At 38.1% G+C, this 27,233-nt stretch overlaps 1 protein-coding gene across 1 annotated transcript in view; it reads right to left on the reverse strand.

The window, feature by feature from the left end:
- plch1 (phospholipase C, eta 1) overlaps positions 1-27,233 on the reverse strand; it is a 55,007-nt gene that overhangs the window by 22,410 nt on the left and 5,364 nt on the right. The window contains exons 2-9 of the mRNA XM_085430324.1: positions 15,574-15,720; positions 11,238-11,481; positions 10,740-10,869; positions 8,224-8,394; positions 7,572-7,665; positions 5,926-6,129; positions 5,173-5,293; positions 649-820 (exon numbers count right to left, since the gene is read on the reverse strand). Of these exons, the coding sequence (XP_085286450.1) occupies positions 649-820; positions 5,173-5,293; positions 5,926-6,129; positions 7,572-7,665; positions 8,224-8,394; positions 10,740-10,869; positions 11,238-11,481; positions 15,574-15,720 (1,283 nt within the window). The remainder of the gene's footprint in view (positions 1-648; positions 821-5,172; positions 5,294-5,925; positions 6,130-7,571; positions 7,666-8,223; positions 8,395-10,739; positions 10,870-11,237; positions 11,482-15,573; positions 15,721-27,233) is intronic.

Consider the following 27,233-nt stretch of genomic DNA (forward strand, 5'->3'; position numbering starts at 1 on the left):
TTAATACATTGACCTAGTTTTGCACCACTTCCACACCCTCTCCCACTCCCTGCTCCTCTTCCTTCACTTCATCTGTTTATTGGAAATAAATATGGTAAATGGCCTGTATTTATATAGCACTTTACTAGTCCCTAAGGACCCCAAAGCGCTTTACATATCCAGTCATCCACCCATTCACACATACATTCACACACTGGTGATGGTAAGCTACATAGTAGCCACAGCCACCCTGGGGCGCACTGACAGAGGCGAGGCTGCCGGACACTGGCGCCACCGGGCCCTCTGACCACCACCAGTAGGCAACGGGTGAAGTGTCTTGCCCAAGGACACAACGACCGAGACTGTCTGAGCCGGGGCTCGAACCGGCAACCTTCCGATTACAAGGCGAACTCCCAACTCTTGAGCCACGAGCACCAATAGTTAGTGGCCTTGCAGTACCTTCTGAACTCGTGCACATGAAGTAAAATTGGCATATGCTCAGCACACTACTTTGTTCACTGAAGTGAGAGGAGAGCTGATGCAGTTGCATTTATTCACAAGTGTACTAACTGACACGTCATATTTGAATTCAGTAAGACATTCATTCATTTAAAGCATGCACTGTCAGTCCATCTTCCATTCGTCTAACCACTTTAGACTTATTCTTACTTTGATGAGTATCTTGCCTTGCAGGCTGTGAGGACTGGGTAATGTTTTGCAGTCTCCACTCAGTACATCTCCTATGTCCAGTTTGTCTGCAAAGATTTCTCGCAGGTACTGTGCAATCTTCTTTTGCTGCTGGATGCTACAGTGGTTCTCTATGGAGAGAATCACTGGATACCTTTAAAAAAAAGAACAAGACACATACTCAGCTTTCTTTAAGTTACATAAACGCTGTCCACACTCTCAAAATGTGCCTTAAACGAAATCAATGGACTGAAGTGAGATGGATCTGCTGACATGATCATAAATCACATTTCAAACTGTGCTCCCATTTCTCACCTCAATTCAACAGAGCAAAGAGGAGGTAAATCATAAAAATACAGCTGCACCTCTGTGGCATGGCATGGTGTATGCGAGTCAGTGGGCTGTGTGTGTGTGTGTGTTTTCATTTAGAAAAGGTGAAATGACTTGTGGCCACACAGCAGTACAGCTCAAATGTCAGGTTTGTCAGACTGACAGCTCTCCCTCAGGGGACACAGCCTCGCTTTCACTCCCACCTCTGATCCTTGAAACACACACTTGCATGAACAACACACACAGGGACATGAGCACGCGCTCACACACAGACACAGACGCAGGCACTAGTTCTCTGCCAAAGAGCTAAAGACAAAAAGAGACAACAGAAAGAGAGTCATTTCATTTCAAACATCTAGCAGCTCCTCCCAGGTGAAACACCGAGGCAGCCCAATGAACTGCGTAATGTGTGCTTGTGCCTGTTTGTGTGTGCGCGCATGTGATGCGGGAGAGCAGAGACTCACTCTCTTTCATTATAGCCTCGGGCCCATTAATCTCATTAACAGGTGGCACTGATGATAAAAAATTTACTGAATATAGAAAGTGAAAATGGCAACAGGAGAGAAAAGAGAGCAATAAAGCACATGACATTGATTTTATTAGTCTGTTCTTGCTGTCATTATTATTATAAACACTTAAGTTAATTAGGATCAGTAATTTTTTCATAATTGGCACGTTTCACATGACAATACTAAACATTTATTTTATACTAGAGCGCATCATCATGAAATCTTTGTTTTATTTCTTGGGTCATTAATGGCTTAAACTATTGATTTGTACTCAGTACAGGTCCATAGCTTGCTGGATAAAGGCACTTTTATTTATTTATTTATTTATTTCAGTTTTGCTGCTGTACACCACAGTGGAATCAAACAATGAATAAAAATCCATTATCTTTCATAACTGCAGTTGTAGGTGTGTCAGAGGCAGAGTTGTGGACCCAAAAGGACTCACCAACACAGAACCAAACTCAGAAGAAAACAATTAACAGGAACAAAAGGCAAAGTACCCAAGTAAATGGTCACAAACATAAAATAATCTGATCCACTGACAGGATGACAAACAGATGGAAAGAACCACTACCCGCATGGGGAGAGAAGAGAGGGACATGTAAACAATAGCTGTGTCTCAATTCAGGGGCTGCATCCTTCCGAGGACCTGACCTTCGCGGTCTATGTGGGCCTGGTCTTCTGAAGACCAAGAAGGCCGGAAGTGCGAGGCTGTGAAATGGGACGGTCTAGCCTTCAGATTTGCGTCACCGCTGTCTCGGTGGAGTTTAATAAACTCAACCGTCTGCTCCTTGCTATGTAAACTATAACAGGATATTGGAGTAAATTCTCGACCATCTCACACTTCTGTTTAATCAGTCTTCTGTTTGATGTTTATTTAGCTGTGTGAAAACTATGATTTTAATCTCAGCCAAACGGATTTACTCAGGAACAAATAAAACACTGAAAAAAAGCCAAACAATAACTGTCGGCCACATTTGGAGCAGCCTTCAAATTGGGACAGCCTTCGTTGCGTCGCTATGACGTAATTGGCCTTCAAATGCGGCCTCAGAAGGATGCAGCCCCTGAATTGAGAAAAAAAAATACTAAACATAGCAAAAATACAACAACAAACAGAAACTAAACCTTAGAATATTAAATGAATCGGAATTAAACAGGTCCAATTACATAAACACTGGATCACCCAGTGCCATGACATTACCTGTTTAAGAATTACTTACAGAAGCTCAAAAAGTAACTAAAACAAAATTAAACAATTTCAGGGTGGTTTTAACAGTTAGAGGAAAATCCTGGAGATAATTCATTTATGTACATTATTTTTTTTTGGGGGGGGGGGGGGGGGGGGGGGGGATTTTCAAATATGGGGCCTAAAGAGATGGTAGTGCAAGAGGTTAAAAAAATGCAATGCAAAGTGCAAAGGGCAGCAAAAACTTCAGGAGTGGCCAAATAAACAATCTAGTACATTCATGAAAAACGAATGGACTGACCAGCTCAGAACCATAAGAAAAACCACAGAAAAAACGTAAGTGGATAATCATGGTATTATTTCCATCGTTAAGAAAAACAACATCCCAACATCTAATTGAATAAATGATACATCTACCTCAGGCGGGCAGACATGTTCTGATGTGTAGGGGCTATACTCTTTGCTCAGAGTACGCAAAATGCTGCAAAACTGATCAGACGGTGTTTAACAATGCAAACGGATAATGACCCATTATTACAAATATTTGATCCAGCTAGGTAGCATAGTAGTTAAACAGGTCTATAGAACATGTATCATGAATTTTAAAGGTTTAAAGTAGACAGTTACAGGCAAACTCTGAATAGGACATGCCGTCAATCTGTTCCCTTTAAACTTAAAATAGCTGTATATTTCTGCCAACAATGTCTCAAAAATGAACAAAGTTAAGTTGAAAATAAGTTAAAGAACAGGCATACAACTTTTAATTAACTTTACCAAACATTTCAACATGCTGCCAAATGTAGTCACACTTTTTGTTTACTTACAGAAACTGAGGGTACTCCAATATCGTCTTTATTAGAAACAGATAAATGGTTTTATAACACAATCGCTGCCATCACAAGAAGCTGCAATACTGGATGTCAAATTGAGCCAATGTGGCAGCAGGAAGCTGCATCATTCAACACTTTGTTTGGGTAATGTTGGACCTGACAGAGACAAACCGTGGCTCCTCGGGGAGCTAGAGGAAGTGCTGCTAAACAGATGGCTGGGTAATAGGTGCTATTCAGTGCCAGGAATCACAGTGTTCTCTAATTATCTACTTTCTGCAACTTCGTATTTAAACATTTCTGGGGAAACCTTCATTGTAATCACCAATATTTCGTTATAACAGTGTGAAAAACAGAAATTATGTTTATATCATGTTAGTGAGTAAACTGAAGGATAAATAAGCCAAACATAATTTCCATTTAGTATTCAAAGCTGTTTTCTCCCCCACTAAAATAATGGGATAATAGGTAGTGATGTGTCGGTCACGAACAAAACGGCTCTTAGAGCCGGATCTTTGACGTGAACGACACGAGCCGGCTCCTTATCGCGAGCCGTGGGGTTTTTTTTTCTTTCTCTCACCCTCTCTCGCACTTTGTTTCTGCTTCAGTCAGCATGCGAGCCTTGTGCTTTACGCTGGGGTGAGGGGGGAGGGGCGGTAGTTACACTCAGTAGCACAGGAACAGAGCAGGAGGGAAAGAGAGAGAAAGAGCCAGGGACAACAACGTCACATTAGAAAGGTATAGTGATCATCCACAACTATTTTCAGTTGCGGATGATAAAGGATTCAGAAAGTTTATTCGTGCAGGCCTATATGACAGAGAATATGCATGTTCTTTTTGTTTTCATATTATAATTTACATTTAACTGTGTTGTGGTTTGCAGTGTTTTGTGTTGTTTCACTTTAAGTTTGTAAAAGGAAAAAGCTGAAAATTTTAAATAGTTAAAAGTTGAAATGTGAATAGTTGGTTTTTGTATTATATGATTTATTTATTACATTTTATGTGGCGTGAATAAATAAAAGTATATTTACGGTGGCCCTTAGAGACAAAACACGTACAAACTCTGAAGCACATAAAAACTCAAAACACGTACAAAAGACAACAGAAGTGCTCCAGGATGCTAAAGCAGTGTTGAACTTTTGTTACCTAGTGGTAACAAAAAATTATTTGAATATATAGGAGTGCTTGTGTATAAATACACAAACATACACATATGCTTTCAATTGTGTAATTTAAGTGATCTAGGTAGCTCTGTTTTGGAAGTTCAGTTCATGCTAGAAATGTGTTTTGGAGTTTGTACGTGCTTTGTCTCTAGGGGCCACCATATATATTTATATATAAACATATATAAATAAAACCACTTTTTTTACATTACTAATTCCTTTTGTGCATAATTTTATATTATTGTTAATAATAAATTAGTGAAGCAACAAAACAACCTGAAGAGCCGGTTCGGAGCCGAAAGAGTCGGCTCTTTTTAGTGAGCCGAATCAAAAGAGCCGGTTCTCTAAAAAGAGCCGGAAATCCCATCACTAATAATAGGATAATGGAAGTGTCTAGTGTCCATTAAACATTCACAAACACTCTGTCTCTCTCCTCCAGACACACACATTAAAAAACACACACACATAAACACAGAGAAGTTTTGACTCACTGGTTATTTATGAAGGCATATTTATTGATGGTCTCTATGACAGACTTGAATGGGATCTTTGAGGTCAGAGTGTAGCCATGCTGGACCATCGGCTCTCCTTCAGGACCATCCCAACAGTCCACTGTAGGAGAAGAAGGAGCAATGATTCATAAATACTGAAACTATTTATATACAGTTCTCTCCTCGGAAGAAAATACAGCAACACAATGCTACTGCTGTGAGTTTTTAGTCTGTTATCGCTGTTCAACTTTCCATATGGGAAACACAAAATGTATTTGAATAACCTTTGATTTCACAGCTCTTTTGCATGTTTTTAAATGTTATGACCAGTTGGGATATTACAGGTTGTAAGATTGTGTTTTATGTTGAGGTGAAGCTCTTTTGTCCCCAAAAGGATCCATGCAGTGAGAAAAAACACACACAAACAACATAATTTAGTACATGCTGAAATCAAGATCATTTTTTACTATTATGAGCCACCAAACATTTTTGTCTAATTACGGTACTACATTTTCACTGCAGACATACTGATTAGTTACAATATGAAAGGCTCAGGTGTTACTAGTTACATTAATGAGGGTACTGTTCTACAGCATGAACCATTAAGCAGTAGACCCAGTGATGTAGTGTAATGGAAGTCATCTATCATCCATTTGAACATTTTTACCTTCCTTTTTCTCACTTTTTCCTACATGCTTAATGTCTTCCGTGCAATGGGTCAGATCACACATTTAAATAGAGCTATATCTTTACCTTCTACACAGCGGCAACCAGACTGCAGCACCCAGGCATACATGTCAGTCTTGGAGTGGGAGAGGAGCTGATCTCCAGTCAAGTAGGTGTTATGAGAGGAGGCGATGAAGTAGTTACACAGAGGCTGGTCCATGTCTTGATTTACCTCATGGTGCAATGGGTTGAAAATGTCACACGTTGGACAGCGCATGAAATTTGTGAAACCTGAAAGAAAAATATGAATTTTAATTAACAAAAGAAATTACAGGGGAAAAATAAACATCCATACTGAAACCTTAGTTTCAGTTATGTTTTACAGCTTTTGTGTGAAATAGACTAACCCCCCTTTTTATATATATCTTTATTTTTCCTAAACTAGTAAAATGTTTTTTTCTTTTTTTGAATAACAATCCATGGGATTATTTCAGAACTTCTACCCACATCTCTTGATCACCAAGTCAGTCTCTACAAAACTACAAATGGATCACAAATAACTCTAAAAACCACAGCGATGTGGTTTCAAGCCACACTGTTAGATATACTTCACATTGTTAACTTTTGGGGGGGTGGTCCAGCATGAAGGGGAGTAAGAAGGAAGAAAGTTTCCTTTCATCCAGCGAGAATGCAAAGAAATGAGACAGGAATACCAAGAGCAAGCGAAAATAAGGAAAAGAAAGGAAGGAAGAAAGGAGAAGCAGAGAGTTAATGTGGGGAAGCAGACTGAGGAGGGGAATTAAAATAAGAAAGAGATTTTAAAAATGTAGCATAAATTTGGTGATTGATCACATGTGCCTGACCATGGGATATTGAGATTAAGTTTAGATTGTAACAACACACTTGGAGGCATGAATATTAACATCTGTTGGAAACACAGTTGTTAAGAGACCAAAAACTGTACAGCACATCTTTTTCTTCATGCCATAGAAAAACATGTACATCCTGTGACTTCTGTTTGGACACCTATGATTCAGAGCTGCAACACGGTAATACCGATCTGGTTGGCCAGACATACAGACAATGGCGGACTTCATGCCTCAGACGACAAGATTAGCCTTACCCCCTTGTCCTCCCACCCCTCATCTACTCTGGCCTCACTGACTTTTCTCTTTTCCACCACCCACATTCTGATTTGCCAATTTTCACACTTTGGCTGTCCTCATCCATCCTCACACCTTCTCCTCCTTTAAGGTCACCCTTTGAGTACATGGGATGATACTTAAAATGACACTCAGAGATAAAATCAGAACCATTCACGGTCCTCCTTTTATAGTTCCCATCATTTCTTGCTAGCAGTTTATAGAATTTCTATTATGAGGATTGGAATTTACAGCCAATATTAAGAAAAGTTGTTTATGAATGTCAAATATTTTTATGAATTTTAACCTGGAGACATACAAAGGGTAATATAATGTTTCATAATTAATTTTTTTTTTTAACTGGCCCCTTTGTTACCTCCAAATAACCAAAATGGCATCAACTCTATCAATAGCTGGTCTTGATCTTAAGAGTATGAAAACTAATTGCAAATAAAAGTATAAGCATTGGTGTTGCAAAGTGATGATGTGCCATGACAAACACAGGGAAGGAAAGAGAGAGGCTGACAACGTCCAAGATTTAGAAATGCAAATAGAAAACTCTGAAAGGGAGGATAAAGAAGTTAAAGTTACCTTCAATCCCCATAACGCATTGTTGTTTATTTTCTTCTGACACTTCAAACTTGTCAATGATTTCTGCAACATACTCTGGAGTCACATTGGTCATCTATACAGAAAAAAAGTAACAGAAAATGTGAAAAGACCTATATTTGCAGCATTTGAAAGGCAGTAAATACCCAGTTTCATTTAAGTCTAGAAGGTCAAAGTAGTCAGTGTTACTTCCCATTTTTGTACTAAATTCAGCAGCTCAATTTTAGAAACATATTAACCTGAGTATATTAGGGTGGGAACAAAAAATGGGGCGTGATGAAAAATTACACCATTGAAATGTAAGAGAAGTAAAAACTCTGTAAGAAAAAAGAAAACCTTGAGAAGAAAGAAAAAGAGCATAGAAAAGTCATATAAAACAAGCCAAGTGCTCCCATGACACAAACCAATTTTAGATGCAATACATTGGCTTAGTGGAGCAGATTCCTCTGGGCAGACAGCTTAGGCAAAGGGAGTTAGACACTGGAGCAACAAGGAGAGCGTGAATAGGAATATAATGAATCTCTTTTCTGAGGCCAAATTAAAATTAAGAGAGCTGATTTTTGAGACTCTGGACTTCTCATTATAAAACTGTGATGGATTTTAACATCCTTTGCTGAGAATTCGATTGGCGCACCTTTTGCTCGTTGTGCAGGAAGTTGACCAGTTCTTCAGCTGTCAGGTGGTCCTTCCTATCGCTGTATGCCATCATCAGCAGATACAGGTCCCGTCTCAGAGACATCATCTTGTAGAAGACAGAGAACTCCTCGTATGTGAGAGTGCCCTGTTGATCATCTGTGTCTGCTTCCTGTGATGATGACAGAGTGATATGTCATTGGCGATATGACGATAGCTTGGAAAGCCTATTATTTCCATGCACACTCAAGCTCTGCAGTGTGATTATCACAAGGCTTCGCTGAGACAGAAATTCTGCTCATTGTTTCACAATTAAAACTATTACAATTGAACGTTGTTGTACTCTGTGTCATGTTAAGTTAATCTTCTTCAGTTCTGAATAAATCTACTGTTGGCGCTTGTTCTTCCCAGTGAAGCTGCAGTTCAATGTGACATTTTGTCTGCAGTATGAAAAGTGCCATGAGTTCTTCCCACCTGTTAATTTATATGTTCCTTGATATTTGATCCAAATGATCATAATGCAAGAAGTTGCATATTCCATGTCCTATAACTGAAAAGCTATTATCCTACCAACGTGCAAATAGTCTTAAACTGTGCAGGTGTGCACACGGTAGCTGCATACTGTCTCATCCTTTTACACTCATACAGCACAGGTTCACACTAGCACCAAGCAGACACCATGGACCAGCATTTTTTCTATATATAAACACATTACCACTTTCTCTTTTTTTTTCTTCCGAAACTCATATCTCACTAGATGTTTCCAGGGGACATACACAGCTGGGCTCGCTCCTCATTCTATCCTGCCACCACGCTCCACCGGCTCGGTGGGATCCAACATCTCATATTACCTGGATCTCACGGAGGCCCATTCGACACTAAATCTAATAATACTAGCTAATGCCTCCATCGCAATCCCATAATGAGTTCACTGTGAGCATTGGGAACTCGATCATAGACAGAATCTACACACAACGAAAAGGAGAAATCACTGTGATTGACTTGGAATACATGGACAGAAAACAGACAGACTCTGGATATTTTAAGCACCAAAAGCTGTTCAGGTGATGATGTCTCCTGGTGCGTCACTGGAAAAAGATATATTGAGGAAATTTTCTTTCTAATCTAAATGCAGAGACTGAACACTTTCAATTTATTCCATTGTGAGAGGATGAAACATTCTGAGATTCACTGTATCATCTGTGAACTAATGAAAGACTGGAGAAGAGGAGGCTTAAAGGGGTTAATACTGTTCAGATTTTTCATATCAGCAAATTAGATTTATTTTAAAAAATGATGTAATTCTTGGCTTAAATAGGGATTTACCACACAACATGTTCTCATGAAGAGCGATTTAAAAGCTTAAAGGCACTGAAACCATTTCTCAGCCTCTACATCTGAGCAATAGGCCCACCAATGATTTCATTAAGTATGGTTTAGCTGAGTTTTTGTTTTTGTTAAATTGAGAGAACAACAACACTTCTCTGATGTAGTCATACCTGAGCAACTTGACAGTTGTGGCCCTAGTTGCCTATTGTGCCAGGACACCTACACAGGCAATCAAGCAGTTGAGTTTTATTTTTTTGATGATGGGATGCAAGAATTAATTAATCGGCCCAGTTAATTAACAAATTGTCAGATTGTTGTAATTACTTCTGATGTCTTTGTGGCTGGATACATTTGTTGGGGAGGGAGTACCATGTGTCATTTATGTTTGTTTTTGTGGTACTTAAAAGTAAGAGCTTTATTTTTAATGCTGTACGTTCCTAAAGTACACAATAATTAACATTAGAAAAGCCTGCGGTATATACAGTCTGTGACAGGGGGGCTACAAGAGGGTCCAATCCTGCCCACAGAATGGCTTTGAAAAATGTGGAAATTTCAGATGAGGAGGGCATACAGTGTGAATGTTTAACTGTATTTACAGTCTCTTTTTTATAAAGATATAAAAATAACTGATCCATTAAAGGTAAATAATAATAAAAAATAATAGAAATTATCTGTGAATTCACATATAATTTATTGCTTTATTTCTGCCTCTGCAATCCCAGTGAACAACAGTAATTAGTTTCCTCGATTTTCTCCAGCTGCATTGCTTTATAGTGTAGAGAAACTAAAACCAAGTTGAAAATGGTGTGTTGAAATTGCAATAATTTTTCTCAGGGCATCTCTTGGGTTGAATGTGTACTTAAACTTATTTAGACAGAATGAAACTGGGCTGTATTTGCCCCATGAAGAAAGATGAGACTGACACTCCTGGTGTCTGCAGCCGGTACATTCCTCACTATCACTACTGTTCTTACATTAAAATGTTCTTTTCCTATAAAATTATCTCATGCATAAGGGCTAAAATACTACTAAATATCTCTAACATATATATTTGAATTACACACAGGCATAATAATTACAACAGCTGAGCTCCTCTAATGTGCTAAAATGGAAAACCTTTATGTTGACCTAAATATTTATATACAGAAAAAATATATAAATTCATTTGGAATGGTTTCATATTCTAACCTGAAACATTTGCTTGACCTTCCTGCGTGGCAGATTGACATTCAGCTTATGAAGAAGTTGGTAGATTTCGTCAATGTTTAGCAGGCCATCTCCGTTCTTATCGGCCTCTTCAAATGTCTGCTTCATCCATGTGAGACACACACACATTAAGGAAAAAGACGTAGGTTTTATGTTTCTATGTTTATAAAAATTGTCAGGATCATTTTTTGCATTTCCACTTGTTTAATAGGAAACACTGACAAACATGGATGAAAAAAGTTTAGGCAAAAATATGCTGATTGCCAGCTTTAATAGTAGAAATAATTTTTTTGACGACGTGCATGAATGCAAAGTTATTTTCTTAAGGAAAACAATTATACTTTGCATTGTGGTGAAGAATTTTATTTTAAAGGATTAAATGTTTCCTTCTGAACTTAAAAAAATATGAATACAAAACTCTTTTCCTTCCTAGAAAACCAATGTTCATGATTTCTCTGTAGCTATTTGTTTAAAGGATATTGATCGTGTGTACGCTGGCGTTTAGCCAAAGAGTCCTCATCACTGATTCCGGCCATCAGGTAGCGAAGACCAGTTATCCAGGTTCTGGCTTCCTCTGCATTTGATGTCACCAGGTCAAGGGACTCCATGTGGTTTCCATGATAAACAGTGAAACAGCAGGCAGGGTCGAAGGTGCCATCCGCATGCCGATGGAAGATGTCCGACTGGCCGCCCTCTGTCACCTTATACAGTGAATCGATGGTGACTGATAGTGAAAAGAAAAGATGGAAAGAAAGGAAAAAAATAATAAATTAAAAAGGCAGCTTTTAGGTATCATTAATAATTGTCTCTCTAGTTAATACTGAATAACAACTCAAATGAAAGGCTGCTGATATGAAACTTTTGAAAAAAAGTAGCTAGTTAGTTGGTATAATAGGTATTATAGTAATAAAAACTAAAGCTTTGGTATAACATTGTTGGTAAAAATATATATATATATATATATATATATATATATATATATATAGATAGATAGATAGATAGATAGATATAGATATATATCTATATCTATATCTATATCTATATATAATATATATATATTGAAAAGTGATAGAGTTATGCCATCTGTTTACATTTAAGACAGACATTTATCCTGTGAATGCACATTTGCTCTAAATTAAAGTGTACTATAAAATATTGATGTTTAATCTAAAGAAAAAATGAAAAAAGCAGCACCCAAACACTTTTTTAAAAAAAATCAATAAAAAATTATATGCATTTGGTTCAGTTTAAATTTATTTATATGGAGCCAGTTGTCTCAAGGCAATTTCTATTCCAAGGTAAAGACCCTAAATTATTAAAGAGAAAACCCCAACAATCACACTATTTCAAGTTAGCAAACACTTGGTGACTATAGGACAGAAGAACTCCCCTTTAACATGATAAAATCAGGTGGGGGCTGAGAAGAGAAATAAGGAGAGAATAGAGTTTTTAAAGACGAATTCTTAAATAAGGTTGAATGGGCTTGAGGGCTGGAAGAGACAGGATGGAAAATTTAAAGTTCATTATTTGCTGACAAATTGAAAAAAAATGGATTAACAAAATTAATTGTCTTTAACTTCAAGAAACAGAAGAACCTACAGAAGCATAATGACAAAAACACAAAGCCAGCAGAACATAAAACAAGGGATAACATGAAAAGAACATGAAAAGCTTTTTGAAAAATCACCATGATTAAAAAGATGCCAGTTCCTTCACACACTGCTTTTATGTGAAATACATAAAGGCAGAGAAAGAACATAAGCTGCTCCTATATGCTGCAGAATATCACAGCCTAATGAGATTTCAGTATAAACCCAGCTAACTATGAGTCTGTGCCTTTGTGAGGAAAGAGAGAGTGCCTGCAGTAAACTATGACCTTTGCTGAATCTAAAATCCACTCAATGCATCACTTCAAGTTGCTGCTTTTTTCCTTATGTCTATAAAATGTTTTGTTAATGACTCTCATCAACGCACAAAGCCCCTTACTCAGAAGAGTAAACGTTTTTGTTTTAGCATAATATTTAAATGACTAATTAAAGAATTGATGAGTTTTTCATTAAATTAATTGCCTCTCTACTCATCCTAAAATCAATTTTGTTATGATCCATTCCAAAATTATCCACCATCACACTCTTACCATGTCACTTCCTGTTACATTATCTCATCTCTGAAATCCTGCTACAGTATGACAGAAAGTAACAATATGGCCGCCTTGTTTTGATACTGCTTAGAAACACACACACACACACTTTCAAAGAAATATTCATGCAGCTGTTGTGTGTTTCTCTTAATCATGTCAATGGAGAGTATCTAAGAGGCTTATCTAATGTTGACAGTCTACTCACAGACACACACAAACACACACACTGCCATGTACACATTTAAGGACAGGTCCATAGACAGATGTATGCCTCAGTGGGTTGATATAAAATAAAAAAGTGCTAACGATGCTTTGAGGGGGCCGTGAAACATATAACGATAATCCTCTCAGAGCCAGAGCAATGTGGCAAACTCAGATTATTAAACTTCAACAGACATTCCAGGAAAAAGGTTTACTGCTGCAAAAAAAAAAGGAAATGGCCACAATCTGTCAAGCACTTTGAAACATGATATGTGCTAAGAATAAATAAATAAATAAAAGTATTATTAGTGCTATTATTATGTAAGTAGAAATAATCTTATGTTGATAGCTTTTTATAGCTTTAACTGTTGAGTATTGTACTAGAAACAGTACAATGTCTAATAGTGCAACATCTGCGTGATCAGACAATTAGGCATGTAAAGAGCAGAGTGGGGTTTGTAATCTCACTCTCATTTGTTTAGATCTAAACAACAAAAGCGCCTTGTTTCAACCCATAGCAGATTATTTTTTTCTGTATTAAACCAAATCACAATCTTTCCAACAAGTTACACAGGTGTAAATAACAATATATAATACCAATGTCATTATTTTAGGATTTGTTTTTTGTTTTTTCCAAATTCAGCAATTCATATTAATAATCTAATGAATGCTGCAATATTTTTTGGTCCTCTTTAGGCCATTTTAGGAGGCAGCTATGCAGCATAATGATGTCATGATATATCACAGCCAATTCAAGTTTTGGGTATGTAAACATGATGTTACTGTTGTGAAATAAAAATGACACAATGCTTTCCTAGGGTGCTAAAGATGTATAAAAACAAACAGGTCAATTTAGCCTGTTGGTATGCAGTAGCTAGGCAATATTTTGATATCATAATATCTGCATCCATAATATACATAGGAACATTGAGGGGCCTAATATGTACCTTTGTGCAAATTTTGGTCAGCTACTGATTTTTTAAGAGAACTTCACTGAGATAAAAACATTTGTGTGTTATAGTAAGATGCAGCGATCTTAGAATATTACAGTAATGTATGACACAGTACTTTAATAGTAGCACTTTATAGCACAGTCTTGTTGGAGCTAGCGGTGAGCAATATACTCTATGTATCACAAGTTTTTCCACGTACAATGGTTAAAATGGCTTTATTGTAACCACCGAACATAAATTGCACAGGCAATATAAAGCTGTCTGCATGTGATTGACTGAGTTTATTTTTTTCTCCCACACACTGCGAATGCATCATTAATCCACCCCTCCCAACCACTGCGTTCACCATGCGTATTTATATACTACCAGATAAGGAAAAATATGGCAACAGCGTCAATTTCAGACGAGCAAGGGAATGCGACTCGCTGTCGTTTGGATATAACAAGGAGGATGTTGCACAAAATGTGGTAATTTGCAAAACAAGCTGTAAAACTATTGCCGCAAAATGCAGCAGTACCACATATTTATTCCACCAGCTGAAAAGTCATATAATGTAAAATGAAGAATGTTTTAAAGTCCACATTTTCCTCATATATAGAAAATTAAGAAGGACAATCACCTCAGCAACTAAAGGGGCAGGCCAGCAATTTGAGGTGGACTTGAGCAACTAATGGGAAAAATCAGAACATGAAACAGAGAAATTATCTGATTTTTATTAATAGATATATCTCATGCTGCAACTGTAAAATGTCTGCACTCTACTTTGGTCATATGGCAAACTACAAACAGAGTTGGGGTTGATGGATGGGTCCACAAATCACTTGATTTAACACAAAATACTTCTGCTCATTTCTGATTTTTAATCAAAAATATACACTACTTTCAATCGTGAGTATTTCTCACTGTAACAAAAGAGCTTTTTTTCAACAAAGAAACCTTTCCCAGAACTTCTCTGGTTGGTCAACTCCTCTCAGCATTTGTTTTCAGTCACTATTTTGCACTTTTGAGTTACAAAAGCAACCATTTGACCAATAGACTAGGTTAAAGCATAGCATGGTTGCCTGTAAAAACTACATTTAAAAAAACACCCAATTTTTTGATATGTCAGGGGATTAGTGTGCTTGACATTTAAGATCCAGTACAAATCTTTGGACCATAGTGGAAATGAGGCCCAAAAAAAAATCTGTCTGAAGGAGTCTTTTAAGGTCCTCTGTTTTATTTGTTTTTGTGCCTGAGCCTCACAGATGTTTACTCTGAAATCGCATGCACAGACTCAAGGCAGATCACCCATATGGTCACTTAGGTTGAAGGCTTGTACAGTGCTACTTCAACTTAGACAAACTATGAAAAAAAGTTGCAATAAAGAAGATTTTCTCCATTAAATGTATCCACGATGTTTAGAAATTATACCATAATTTGATAGAAAGCCGGACAGAAGGACAGATGCAAAAATAGTTTGTGTATATTATTTTGAATCTGTGTATCGATGCAGAGGAGTGTGTGTGCATGCACGCATACTCACTCTTGGCCTTCTCACTCTTGCGTGAGGGCTTCCAGCGGATGCAGGAACGATGTTCATCCAGGTAGAAGAGCCTTACCAACCCTTTGGATCCAGCCTTCAGCTTTACCATCTGTGTCCCTGACTGCATAACACTCATGCATCGCTCCACTGCAAATAACGAAGACACACAAACACAAACAAGGTTAGCAGAGAACCGTATCAAGACAAAAAAAGGAACAGGTGTTTGGCTTTAACTGTATTTTCTCAGGAAGAAGTGTGGCAAAGTGTCACAGAGTCACACAGTTAGTAGTTGAGCCAGCAGCTGATGTGGGTCAGACACCAAAATGAACAGAGATTCTTCTGTGTAAACACACAGGGCTGCTTTTCTGTTACCCCGCTGACCTCCCCATGAGAGCAGCTCAGAGAAGGAAGAAGTAGAGCGATCTCAGAGAGAGAGACTTGTCTAATGTGTATGTCTCTGTTCTAAGTTTCACAGAGAGCCTAAAGAACTGTTTGAGGAAAAAAATCTTCACATTATGATGAAGCAGGTGGAAGCTAAGATTGGGCTGCATTAAAGGCTGCTGAATTTGTTACATACCTCTGCAGATTTCTTCAGTTTTAGTGTTTCAGTGGTTTCTGGTGTCTGTCTCTGACATTTCTCCCTCTTCCCCAATCCAGCTGGATTGAATGCAATTCTCTTTGAGGGTCTCACAGTATTGAATAGATTTCTCCAATAAACTGAAATAATTCAAAAGCAGAATCTGTGTTGCTGCTATTCTGGATTATCTACAGACCTCACCGTGAACAGTATGATTTAAATCTATGATTTGTTGATGTTGTCTTTGTGGAGAAGAGTTTATGGTGACTGGATTTAGATGAATTCACTCCCCGGCTTCAAGTTTTGGTGTGTGCACCTGTGCCATCATTCCTTTTTTTTTTTTTTTTTTAAGTACTGTGGCATTTTGAAGTCTCTGCCCATCAGCTTTAACATGAAACACACACACACACTTATCGCAAACCGATGCTTAACATTTTCACATTAAACACAGGCAGGTGAAGGTCCACTCTCTGTCAATGCACTGCATCGTATATATGTGTGTCTACACTATACTACGAACTGAAAACTCAATTTCTGGTAGTTATCTACTGGAAAAGGTTCAGTTAAAGTGACTTGAAATGAACAGGAGTATGGCAAGAAGAGGGCAGGGTGTTCTGAAGAGGAGCACAGAGGGACTGAAATGAAATGACTTTGTGTTTGATTGCTTGACTGTCTAGCACTGTCCAGCTTTGAGAAAGGATAAAAGACAAAGCTTCAAACTTTTTACTTTGCGTGACAGCTGGTGGCAGAGATATAGACAGGGATGACAGCAGAGAGAGGGAGAGATTTCCATCCTCATTAGTGGAGTGTGTGTACGCCTCTGCGTGTATGTGTGCGTGCATGGCTGTGCATATTTCATGTTTTCACATAAGTATGCATCATTTCTGTGTTAACATGCATCAGTCCACACATACATGGATGCAACACTTAAATAAAATAGAGAGGGGAATAAAGAGGTTAAACAGAAAAAATGTTATGAAATACCTGAAAGGTTAATATTTTAGTGACAGGTATTCAAATATTTGGCCTTAAAACAAGGCTGACACACTTTTAAAAGCCTCCCCCTCTCTTGACAAGACTGCATTTCATTGTACAGAGTACAACGAACAATGACAATAAAGGCTATTCTCTATTCTAAAGCTTGTCACTGATTGTCTGGTGTGTTTTCTCTCACCTTTATCTGAAAAAAATGTGACTTCTGGTTGAAATGTAAATTGTGTTTACATAGGATGAAAAGGGGAACAGGGAACAAACAAGGAGTGTGATGGTAATTTACTTAATCAGTGACGAGCTTTAAAATCGTACACAATGATTCGATTTCTTATAAGGGCTACTTAGTGAAAAAAAGATAATAGGAGGCAGATTAAAATATGAAGAATGGAATAAAAGCAGCAAAATTTGTAACGTATATAAAACAGCTTAATCTTAAATTTTCCAAGTTTGTGCTCCCCCACTTTTAAAAGCAATGAAGTAGCCGTTTAACTGTAAACTATAAGCCATTTCAGTAGATTATGGTGATGAGTTAATGTCTGACTTTAGATGTATAATGTGGAGCCACACCACAGGCTTGAGCTGAGGAATTCGCTTCCCAACCCTTCAAGATGGGAGGCGATTAGTGCCAAGTGTAACACTTTGTATTAAGGTATAAGTATTCACGGTCAACTAGTTATTAGGATACATAGTTGTAGCATTAGGGCCATTTAGAAGTCCTTATTCAGCACTTATTGATGTCTTATTCAGCATTACTGTATTCTATAATTGCTTGGCCATTAAGAAATTTCCCCACAAGAACCCTCTGTGTCTAAAAACTGATGAATTAGTCATGAAGAGATTACTTTGGGATTGGGATCGAATTTAAGGGTATATGGACAACTGTAATAGACCTAACAAGATGTAATTCATGTACTTTCATGGGGCTGTAATTAAGAGGTTACTGATAAAGAAAAAAAAAGCTTGTAAATACTATGTGAACATTAATTTTATAAACCAAAGTGGATCGCTGACAGTTTAAAACAAGAAATAAAACATACACTTCAGAGTTTACTTGTAAAGAGTTACTCATAAAACATTAAAAATTTAGTGGTGCCGTAAGGTAAATGCCAATTCTTCTCCTAAACACAATATATAAATGAAAGCAAGCTCAAGTTCTCATGTCCCATTTCAATGTCTTGGATCAAAAAAGAAAATGTACTCAGAGAGAATTCATGCTAAACAAAAACTTGTCACGGTACTGGGTCGTGAGGCCCAGTGTTTGAGTTCTAATGCATATTTTTGTAGTCACATGTTGTAGTTTAACGCATCTAGTTGATTTCTAGTTTGCATTTTAGTCCTTGGTTTCTTAGTCCCTTTTTTCATCTCTCCCTGGTCCGTGCGTCTACCTGTCATGTTTCATGTCTGTGTGGCTCTTGTTGTCAAGTTCGTGCCATGTCTATGTCTCTGTGTTTCCTGTTTTATTTTGGAAGAGTCTGGTGTTCTTTGTTCATTGTAGTTAGTGTTACTCTCCCCTGTATTGTCATTATGTTTCATTCTAGTCAGCTGTGCTCGCATGCGTCTCCACTTTGCCTGATCACCTCATGTGTGTATTTAAGTCCTCAGTCTTCCTTTGATCGTCATCGCATCATCTGTTCAACTTCACCCATGTTATGCCAGGTTTCAGGACTCTGTGCTGGTCATGTCCATGTTGCATACGTGTATACATTTCATAGTTCTTTGTTGTTCCAGCACAGAGTCCTGTTTATAGTTGTCTCAGTCATATGCATCATTGTCTCCTTGTCTCAGTCTTCCCTGTCGTCTGAGTTAAGTGTCAGTTCTTAGTTTTCCCAGTTCAGCTTCTAGTTTAGTCTTGCCTCGGTGCTTTCAGTTTTTTGCCACTTTAATCAGCCAAAAGAAAGGCTCGCTTTTCGTTTCAAGTTCAGTACTGTCTCCTCGTCTGTGTCTGCACCTGGATCCTCACACTCCCACACACGGTCTGCCCTCTGCAGACCGTGACAAAACTCTCAACATATCAAAACATTTTTTCATATTACAAACACAGCAATGATATTATTTAGTAAAAAGTGCATGTTAATGGTTAAGATGTTAAGAAGAATACAGTTAAAAGCATACATGATAATAACTAGTATATTTTTTCTGCATCAGATCAATGGTGAAGGAACCTGAAGACTCAAAATCATCAGGGTTTACAAATAAAGAAAAACTGCCTAAAGACTCCATATCAAAATGTGAAAAAGGTCAAATATAGTAAAGTTGTATTATATTTGTAATAGCAAATACACAAACACACAGAAATAAATTTAAAAATGCATTTTTTGATGACATGAGTGATTATCTTTAAAGACACCAAAAGTCAAACCTCTTGTGGCTCTAAAACACATATTTAACCGTACTTGACAGAGCACACACTCAGCAGAGCGCTGAGTACAATCTGCACTCTCTCTATCCTGAGGAAAGGCTTAGCAATGGCACAAATTTGGCTTTCAATACAAGATGAGTTCTTTTAGTCACAGATGCTCACTCCAGGGACACAACCGTAAACATATGAGTCCAATAGCTGCGTATCGCTTCGGAAGGTTCACAGCACATTATGAATGCAAAGATGGTCACACAGCCTGCCATGTTATTAACACAAAAGAGAACAAAGATCAAAAGATACATACAAATATGTGCGAAGTACACAACAAGCTATTTACTCTAACCGGCAGTTTCCAGCAAATCAGAAGAAATATCAATAGTGTTGGGGTAGGACTATGTTTTAGACAACAGTAATGGACTGCAAGGGTCACCTTTTATAAATGATAAGCTTGAATTTCAGTAAAAGAATTAGTAATGTGAACATCTGATATGACAAATGGGCATGACTAAGATATAAAAAGGAAAGGGCAGCGTCACCGAGTTAACAAAAATATATTTACTCTTATTAGATTATGGTAACAAGATTTATGTTTTTATGTAAATATAAAACAAATACAGTTTTTGTTCTCTGTAAATGACCCACCTCCACTTTTGCTTATTATACACCGGATGCATTTGTTACACCATTTTCAGCTCTTGTTACATAAATGTTACCTAATGCCATACTTCTGAACTTACTAATATTTTTGCATGAACTGCTGTTTTGGTTTCTTTTCAACTGTTTTTTTTTTTTTAACCATAAAAACCAACCATAAATAATAGTAAGAAAAAAATGTTTCTTTTAACACATTGGATAGCTTCAAAAGCCCCTCACTTGACTTTGAAGTTATTAGCGAGTGGTTGATGGACGTTACCAGCAGTCACTTGGTGAAATCAGTCGCAAACAGCTAAATTTCCTTGTGATTTCTTTGATTCTGAGCAGATTGCTGCAGTCACTGAAAAAACTGTGTGGAAGGCACCAACTTGTTTGTAAACATTAGTCAGCTATGTGCTAAGTGACAACGAAACCGCGAAGAGCACCAAACAAACCAGTAATAGAAACGCTTGCCTTCATAGTAAAATTTTAAACTTTTACTTTGAAAGAACTTTATTTTTTGATTTGCGTCTCACTTTTATAAATTTCACTACCAGTCAGCAAGCAGTTGGGGAGTGTTTATAGAAAAGCAGGTGTCTTCCATGCAAACTACAAGTGATTGTGGCAATCATCAAACTAAAATCAGGGACGCTTTTACAGCACGCTCTTTGCAATCAATTTCATCAAATTACTGGCAGCAGCCACTCGCCAACCAGTCAAGGAATAAGCGTTTTCTCTTGGGACCACAGGTTGCCAGGGGGTTGCCAACTGGTCTTTAGGCCTGTGGGACCGAGGCCTAAATCAAACTGACCAAACTGTCTAAACTTGTTTGGGAGATTTGCTCATTAAGCTCCTCATTGACAGTGCCCTAATGAATAAATTAATTCACAATGACATTGAAATATTCTACAGTACATACAACTATTAGCTATAATACAACCAGAACCTGTGCACTGTAGTTCAGAAGAAATAGAATCTCAGGCACAAGGTTTCATTAGACCCACTAACAGTTATATAAACACTATACGCTATTTTTCTATACCCAGCTTTAAGCCATTTTAATCATTTATCACAAAACAGGGAATACCACAAACTTTTATATCAGCTCATAATGGATGAGTACTTTATGGTGTTGCAAAAAGCCTTCAGGGCTGTAGAAAATAATGGGACACTGAAGATGCAGAGAGATTTAGAGAAAAGAATTAATCAAAAACAAGAAAATAGGACATGTTGCATTATTTATCTCTCATGGCCACTTATGAAATCCACAGCTTCATTAACAATGGATTTCAATGGATGGCACTGTCACATGTGGGTTTCCTGTAATGCTAATCACATCCACAATCTTTTTCCGGGTCTTCTCTCGCTATGTCAGACTGTAAAATCCATGACTCAGACTAGACAAGCTCACAGCATCACTCTGCCAGCAGTTGGATGTGAAACATCACAAATCAGCCCCAAAGTGAATAAATGCTATTCAACAGCCCTAGAAAGTACATGCCCATGCTCCCACTATTCCCTCGGAGCATAAATATGTAAAAATGTTTTTCAGAAAGGCAGTCAGATATATTTCACAAGAAAATTCTCAAAGGGAATACAGAAGTCATTTTTTATTTATCCATCCAGCTCAACATCAAAAACAGGCAGCTTTCCAGAAACAGAAGACTGAAATCCAGGTATCATTTCATCATCAGTTTGTGTTGAAGCGCAACCTAAAGTAAGTTCACTTCCTCCCTTATTGCATCTCCATTTTTGCTCTATTTTCTTCAATCCATCCCTGCTATTCCTTGACCTTTCTGCAGGCATTCTCCTGTCACTCTGTTTTCCATCTGCATGATAAGCACCACAAAGAGCCAAATCTCAAACTTAGGCCAAAAGCTGAAAAGCAGAATGGAAGAGAGCAGGTGGGTTAATGTGCACACAGGAGAGGGGAGTCAGCTCATAATAATAGATGAGAACTAATTTAAGTAGCTCTTTGAAGATCAGTGATGTTGAATGAAATAATCGGCGGCCTGAACACCTTGACACTCATCTCTTGTCCAATTTCTCTGCTTAAACCATCTGAGGAGCAGATATGAATTTTACCATTTCAGTTCAAATTTGTAATTCTTGTCTGTTTCTTAGAGACACCTTTGCAAAACTGAATTCACTGCCTTTTTAACCCCACTTGACATTTTTATGTGAATTATCCTCTGATGGTGGTCTTTGTGCTTTGCCGGCACCCTTCCAAAAAAAAAGGATTTTAGACACATAGCAGCTCCATCCAAGTGTAAAAATGTGATATTTTTTTAGCTATATGAGAGTAGGGAAAATATAAAGAGCAGCCTTTTTTCTACTTTTTTAGCTTCCATTTCCATTGAATGAAATACAGTTGCTACACATGCATGTGCTGCTGTGTGAGTGTTTATGAGCGTGCACGCATGCATGTGTAAAATCTCATCATCTCTGTCAGCGCACAGCAGAGAGCAGATCAAAGCTTTGTCTCTCCACAGAGGCCAAGGAAATTCAAACATATTTTAATGGGGTAGGTGATGAAGACGCCTCTGTGATAACCTGATGAACAAAGCCTGTTCTTACTTAGATCCATATTATAAGGCCTGGAATTGCAAACACATAATACCTGGTATTTGATTATCAGCTACAACAGCTTTCATTAATCTTTTTCAATCGTAACTGTCATTTTTTTAATCTCAACACTGATGTGAGATTCTTATCAGCCGTGGCCTCATTTGACTGTCTAATCTACTCAGGCTAATATTTCAATTCTAGTATGGCCCTACATGAGATCTCTGTTAAGATTTGGTCTAAGGGTGACGACTAGAATGGACAACAGTCCACAGATTTATCATAATTTATTCATAACTACATAAATTCATATTCACCAGCATCTGCCTGATACTTCATGCACTATTCATGTGGCATAAGGCACCAACACTCAAACTATCTGAGCCAGTTTGACTACTGAAAAACAAATGCAGCATTTAGACAAGAATAAAGCTGTCCGAATGGAGACTTCTGCCCGATAGCTTTCATGACCTGCAGGTTTTGTTTTGTGTACGCAAGTTGATTCAAGATGTGAATCGGTCTCGGTTGATTGGCTGTCAAAATGAAGGACAAAATGAATTATATTTACGCAGCATTACAATGTGAGATAAAATATGCAGAAATCAACACACAAACTAGACAAATCTTTCCTCATGAGGGCTCTTCTGCTGGTTCAAAGTTATGGTAGCTGAAAGTGAGCAATTTGATTATTCTGGGGATATTCCATTGCATAAACATGAGCTCCTGCTCTGCTCCTGTGCTATGAATAGCACCAGGATGTGATGTGTTCAATATGCAATATGTTTGTCTTCATGCGCAGTTTTAGAAAACCTGTACAGAAACACGAAGATACCAGTTTTTCACAACATATATCAATTTAAATATAAAAAAGTCAGCAAAGGATGATGAAAATCCAGTCAGCTCTATTTGTTTGCTTCAGTCTGCATTATTGACTCGATCCATACACATACCTAAATCACACAGACATCACAGACATCAACTTACCAGTCTGTGTAAGCCTGCATTTCTGTGGTACAGCCACGGTGCCACCAATGTGGTATATGTTACGCGCCAAAAGGGTCGCTACTGTTAACGCAGCAGACTTTTCAGCAGGACCGTGAATAAAGGTGGATTGTACTTTATGAGCAGACAAAGAAGTTGGACCAAAAAGTGAACAAATTTCCTCCATTTCCTCGGCAAAAAAAATCCAAATTCGCCTGTAGGAGTGTGCCTCGGCTCAGTCCCAGTATGAAACACACTCAGCTTTTACCTGTAGCTAAACCCTCTGAAAACCACTTGCGCTTTTCCTCAAATTAGGCTTGACGGACAGCGCGCACTCTCTCCAGACAGTAAGCCTCCACACTCAAAACAAGAAGCAAGCACACCAACACTCCTGCTGTTCATCTTCCTCTGTGGTGTGCTCTGATCTGTAGCGTCACCTTCATCTGACAGCCTTCTCTCTCTCTAAAAATACACATTTCCACCTTTCGGTTGGTCATCTGTTCACCACTCCCGCTCTTCCCATCCACCTCTCTCTGATGTTCGCAGGTCTTTCAGAACATGTGCAGCTGTGTGACTGTGGCTGCCAACATGCTACTCTGACACACAGATTTGTATTGTTGTGCAGTTTATGGAGTGATTATGAAGAGCATGGGAGGAGGATAGTGCAGATTTCTGTCTCTGTATCAGCAGGGTTCATTAAGGTCAACTAGCGGGATGCAGGGATAAGAATGATGACATAACATTCATGATAATGCATTACCAAAAGTAAGATTTAATGGGCTGGCATGTGGGAGGAGTGTGTGTGGGGATGTGAGTACAACAGGAAAACTCAGAGATGGCACATCTGTCTATCTTGCACTAAATGCTCTGCTATTATACACAAGCCCCCTCCTGGGGGTAAAGTCCTCTTCTCTCATTAAAATTTATTTAATCAGGCGATGAAAGATGCCATTTGTTAAGAGTAACATAATGCTGTAAAAAAGGACTCTATAATGTCATTTAATTAATGTGCTCATGTGTTGTTTTTCATACCCTAAATTGGTGTTAAAATCAAACTCAATAAGCTATAGAATAGCTCGAGGATATGAATGGCTGCAGTCAGGGATAGCTTGGGTCTTTCAGGCTATACTAAAGTACAGCTTTTTTCTCTCTCTCTCTTTTTACCCTTGAGCAGAGGAGTCTTGGACTGATGCGTCTCTTTTCTAGCACTTACAGTTTGTTCAGAACAGCTGCACTTAAGACAAGAAGAGCATGCTGTGATGAAGAGAGGCCAGATGCAAAAAATGCTCAAATACAGAGATAATAGGATTCGTTATTGGTCACTGTCTCCTTGAAGACTGGACAAAAAAGCTTGAGAAAGGAATTCATACCATGCTTAATGTCACACCTCCGCATGCATGAACTATAGCTGTTTGGAGATGAAATGCTAGTTGTTAATTTATCATTAGAAACACAACTTTGGAAATGTAGTGAGGAGAGCTGCTTCAGACACTGTTCAAAAAACAGTCAGAAGATTCATTCTAGCCACAAGTTTAACAGATCAAAGCTGAATGGGATCATCTGTGCCTGCAATCATGAAGGGCTGAGGAGGAGAGGAGGTACAGCGAGGAGCTCTTTAAGTACAAGAAAGTCATGCTGTCCTTTACTGCTTGCTGACTGTCCTGTGTCTGTGTACAGCACCACTGGCACTAATGCAGTTGTGAACGTTACACTGTGGTCATTGCAGAAGGGGATCCTGTGGTTCTTTCTGCTCGTGTTTCTGCTGAGGCTGCAAAACCTCTGTTGGGAAGAACCAATGTACCAATGCTTGGACTACTTTGACAAGGAGAAGGGCTTCCAGCTGAATCCTAAGGTCCAAGAGACCATGGTGGATCTCCATGGTGACCATGTCTGCTCGCCAAGTTTTCAGAGCCAGTTGGTTGCAACAGTTAATTAATAATTCAAATTCACTTTTTGTTACATGTTAATATAATTTTAAAGTAAAGTTGTTTTTTTAAAGGCGCATTGTGTTAACTGAATATATTTACTTTTTTCCACTACAACCAAATATTTAATCTTTCTTTGACACAAGTCAGTGAAAAGAAAGAGTTTTGAAGTCCCTTTCCAAAATTGTAAAACTGCATTGTGCAGAAGTTGAAATCAGATTGAAATGTAACATATAAATAAATATATATGTGAGGCGAGGAGTTTCCCTTTGATGGATCCAAATCTCAAGAAAGGTGAAAGTCCTCATGCCAGTTTTCAGTGTTTCACAGAATATTATTTCTGGAGGTATTTTTTCTTATTCCTTGTATGCAATTTTCTTTATGCTGTATGTAATATAATATTATATAGGATTTTTATTTGGAATATAACATCCACAAGAACCAGTCTGTGTTTCTAAGATTAGATAATCAGGCAGATTGGGGTTTTTTCTTCATATCACTGCAACAGAATAGATCAAAGATGATAAACCCCAAATTAAACTTCATATAATCCCATCACATCTTCTTCTTACATATATTCATGCGTTATATCATCCAGTCTCCATCCTGTTTCGCTGTTCCTCTCAGGACATTCAACAGCTTATGAAATTAAATTAGTGAGGAGTACAGCTCTGTGACAGATGACGACTTCTGGAAATCAGGCCATAGCATGGTGGGATGAATGCCCCCAGCTCATTTGTGACACTGCTGTTTCTAATGCCTTGGCAAATTCCAAATTCCATCACCTGCTCCATCAGTAAGCTTCCCAACAATGTGATTACTGGGTGAACATAATTTCTAGGATAACAAATCCTGATGTGGCGTTTAATTGATTCACTTTGTCTTGTTGCATGTTTCTGTTCATAGTGATGGTGGCCTGGAGCCATTCCGAGTATGTATGAGGTGGAAAGCAGGTAAATAGCCTGAATCTGTTTGTCAGTCAATGCTAAAACAGAGAGGCAGACCCTCAAATTCCTAGCTGTGGGACAGCTGGAGTATAATCCACCTGATGTGTGATTGAAAAGACACACAGGGGAAACCTGTATGAATGCAGAGACAACATGCGGACCACATGCAGGAAACGCTAATTAAAGAACTGCAAAGCTGCACAGCCATGACACATTTTCTGATGTTCCTGTTTTAAATCAAAACAGTCATTTGCTAATATATGCAAGTAAATATTCGAGCTTTGCCATTTCTATTCCTGCATACACGGAATTTTAAAATGCACAATATGAAAAACTGATTAATAAATGTGAAATCATCATAACTATATTCTCAGGGAAAAAATAACTATGTAATAACAGTTTGATCCACAATGTCAGCATAAAAAAACTCCATTGTATTTTTAAAAGTACTGAAATCTACAGCGAACTCATTGTCATCTTCAAGAAACCCTTTTGAGATTGTTTGAGCTTTGTGACACTGTGAGGTGGAAGCATCTAGCAGAAGATGGGTACACTGTGTTCATAAAGGGAGGGACATGGTCAACAAGAATACTCAGTTGGTACTAAGGAGTCTAAAGAATAGCCTCCTTATTATGACATCATGACCAGCAGACGGACCCATTAATACAAGGCAGGATGGA

Source organism: Copadichromis virginalis, linkage group LG14 (assembly GCF_057382275.1).
Source record: "Copadichromis virginalis isolate Kocher_CV1m ecotype Utaka linkage group LG14, C_Virginalis_male_GT1.1, whole genome shotgun sequence".
Lineage (NCBI taxonomy): Eukaryota > Metazoa > Chordata > Actinopteri > Cichliformes > Cichlidae > Copadichromis > Copadichromis virginalis.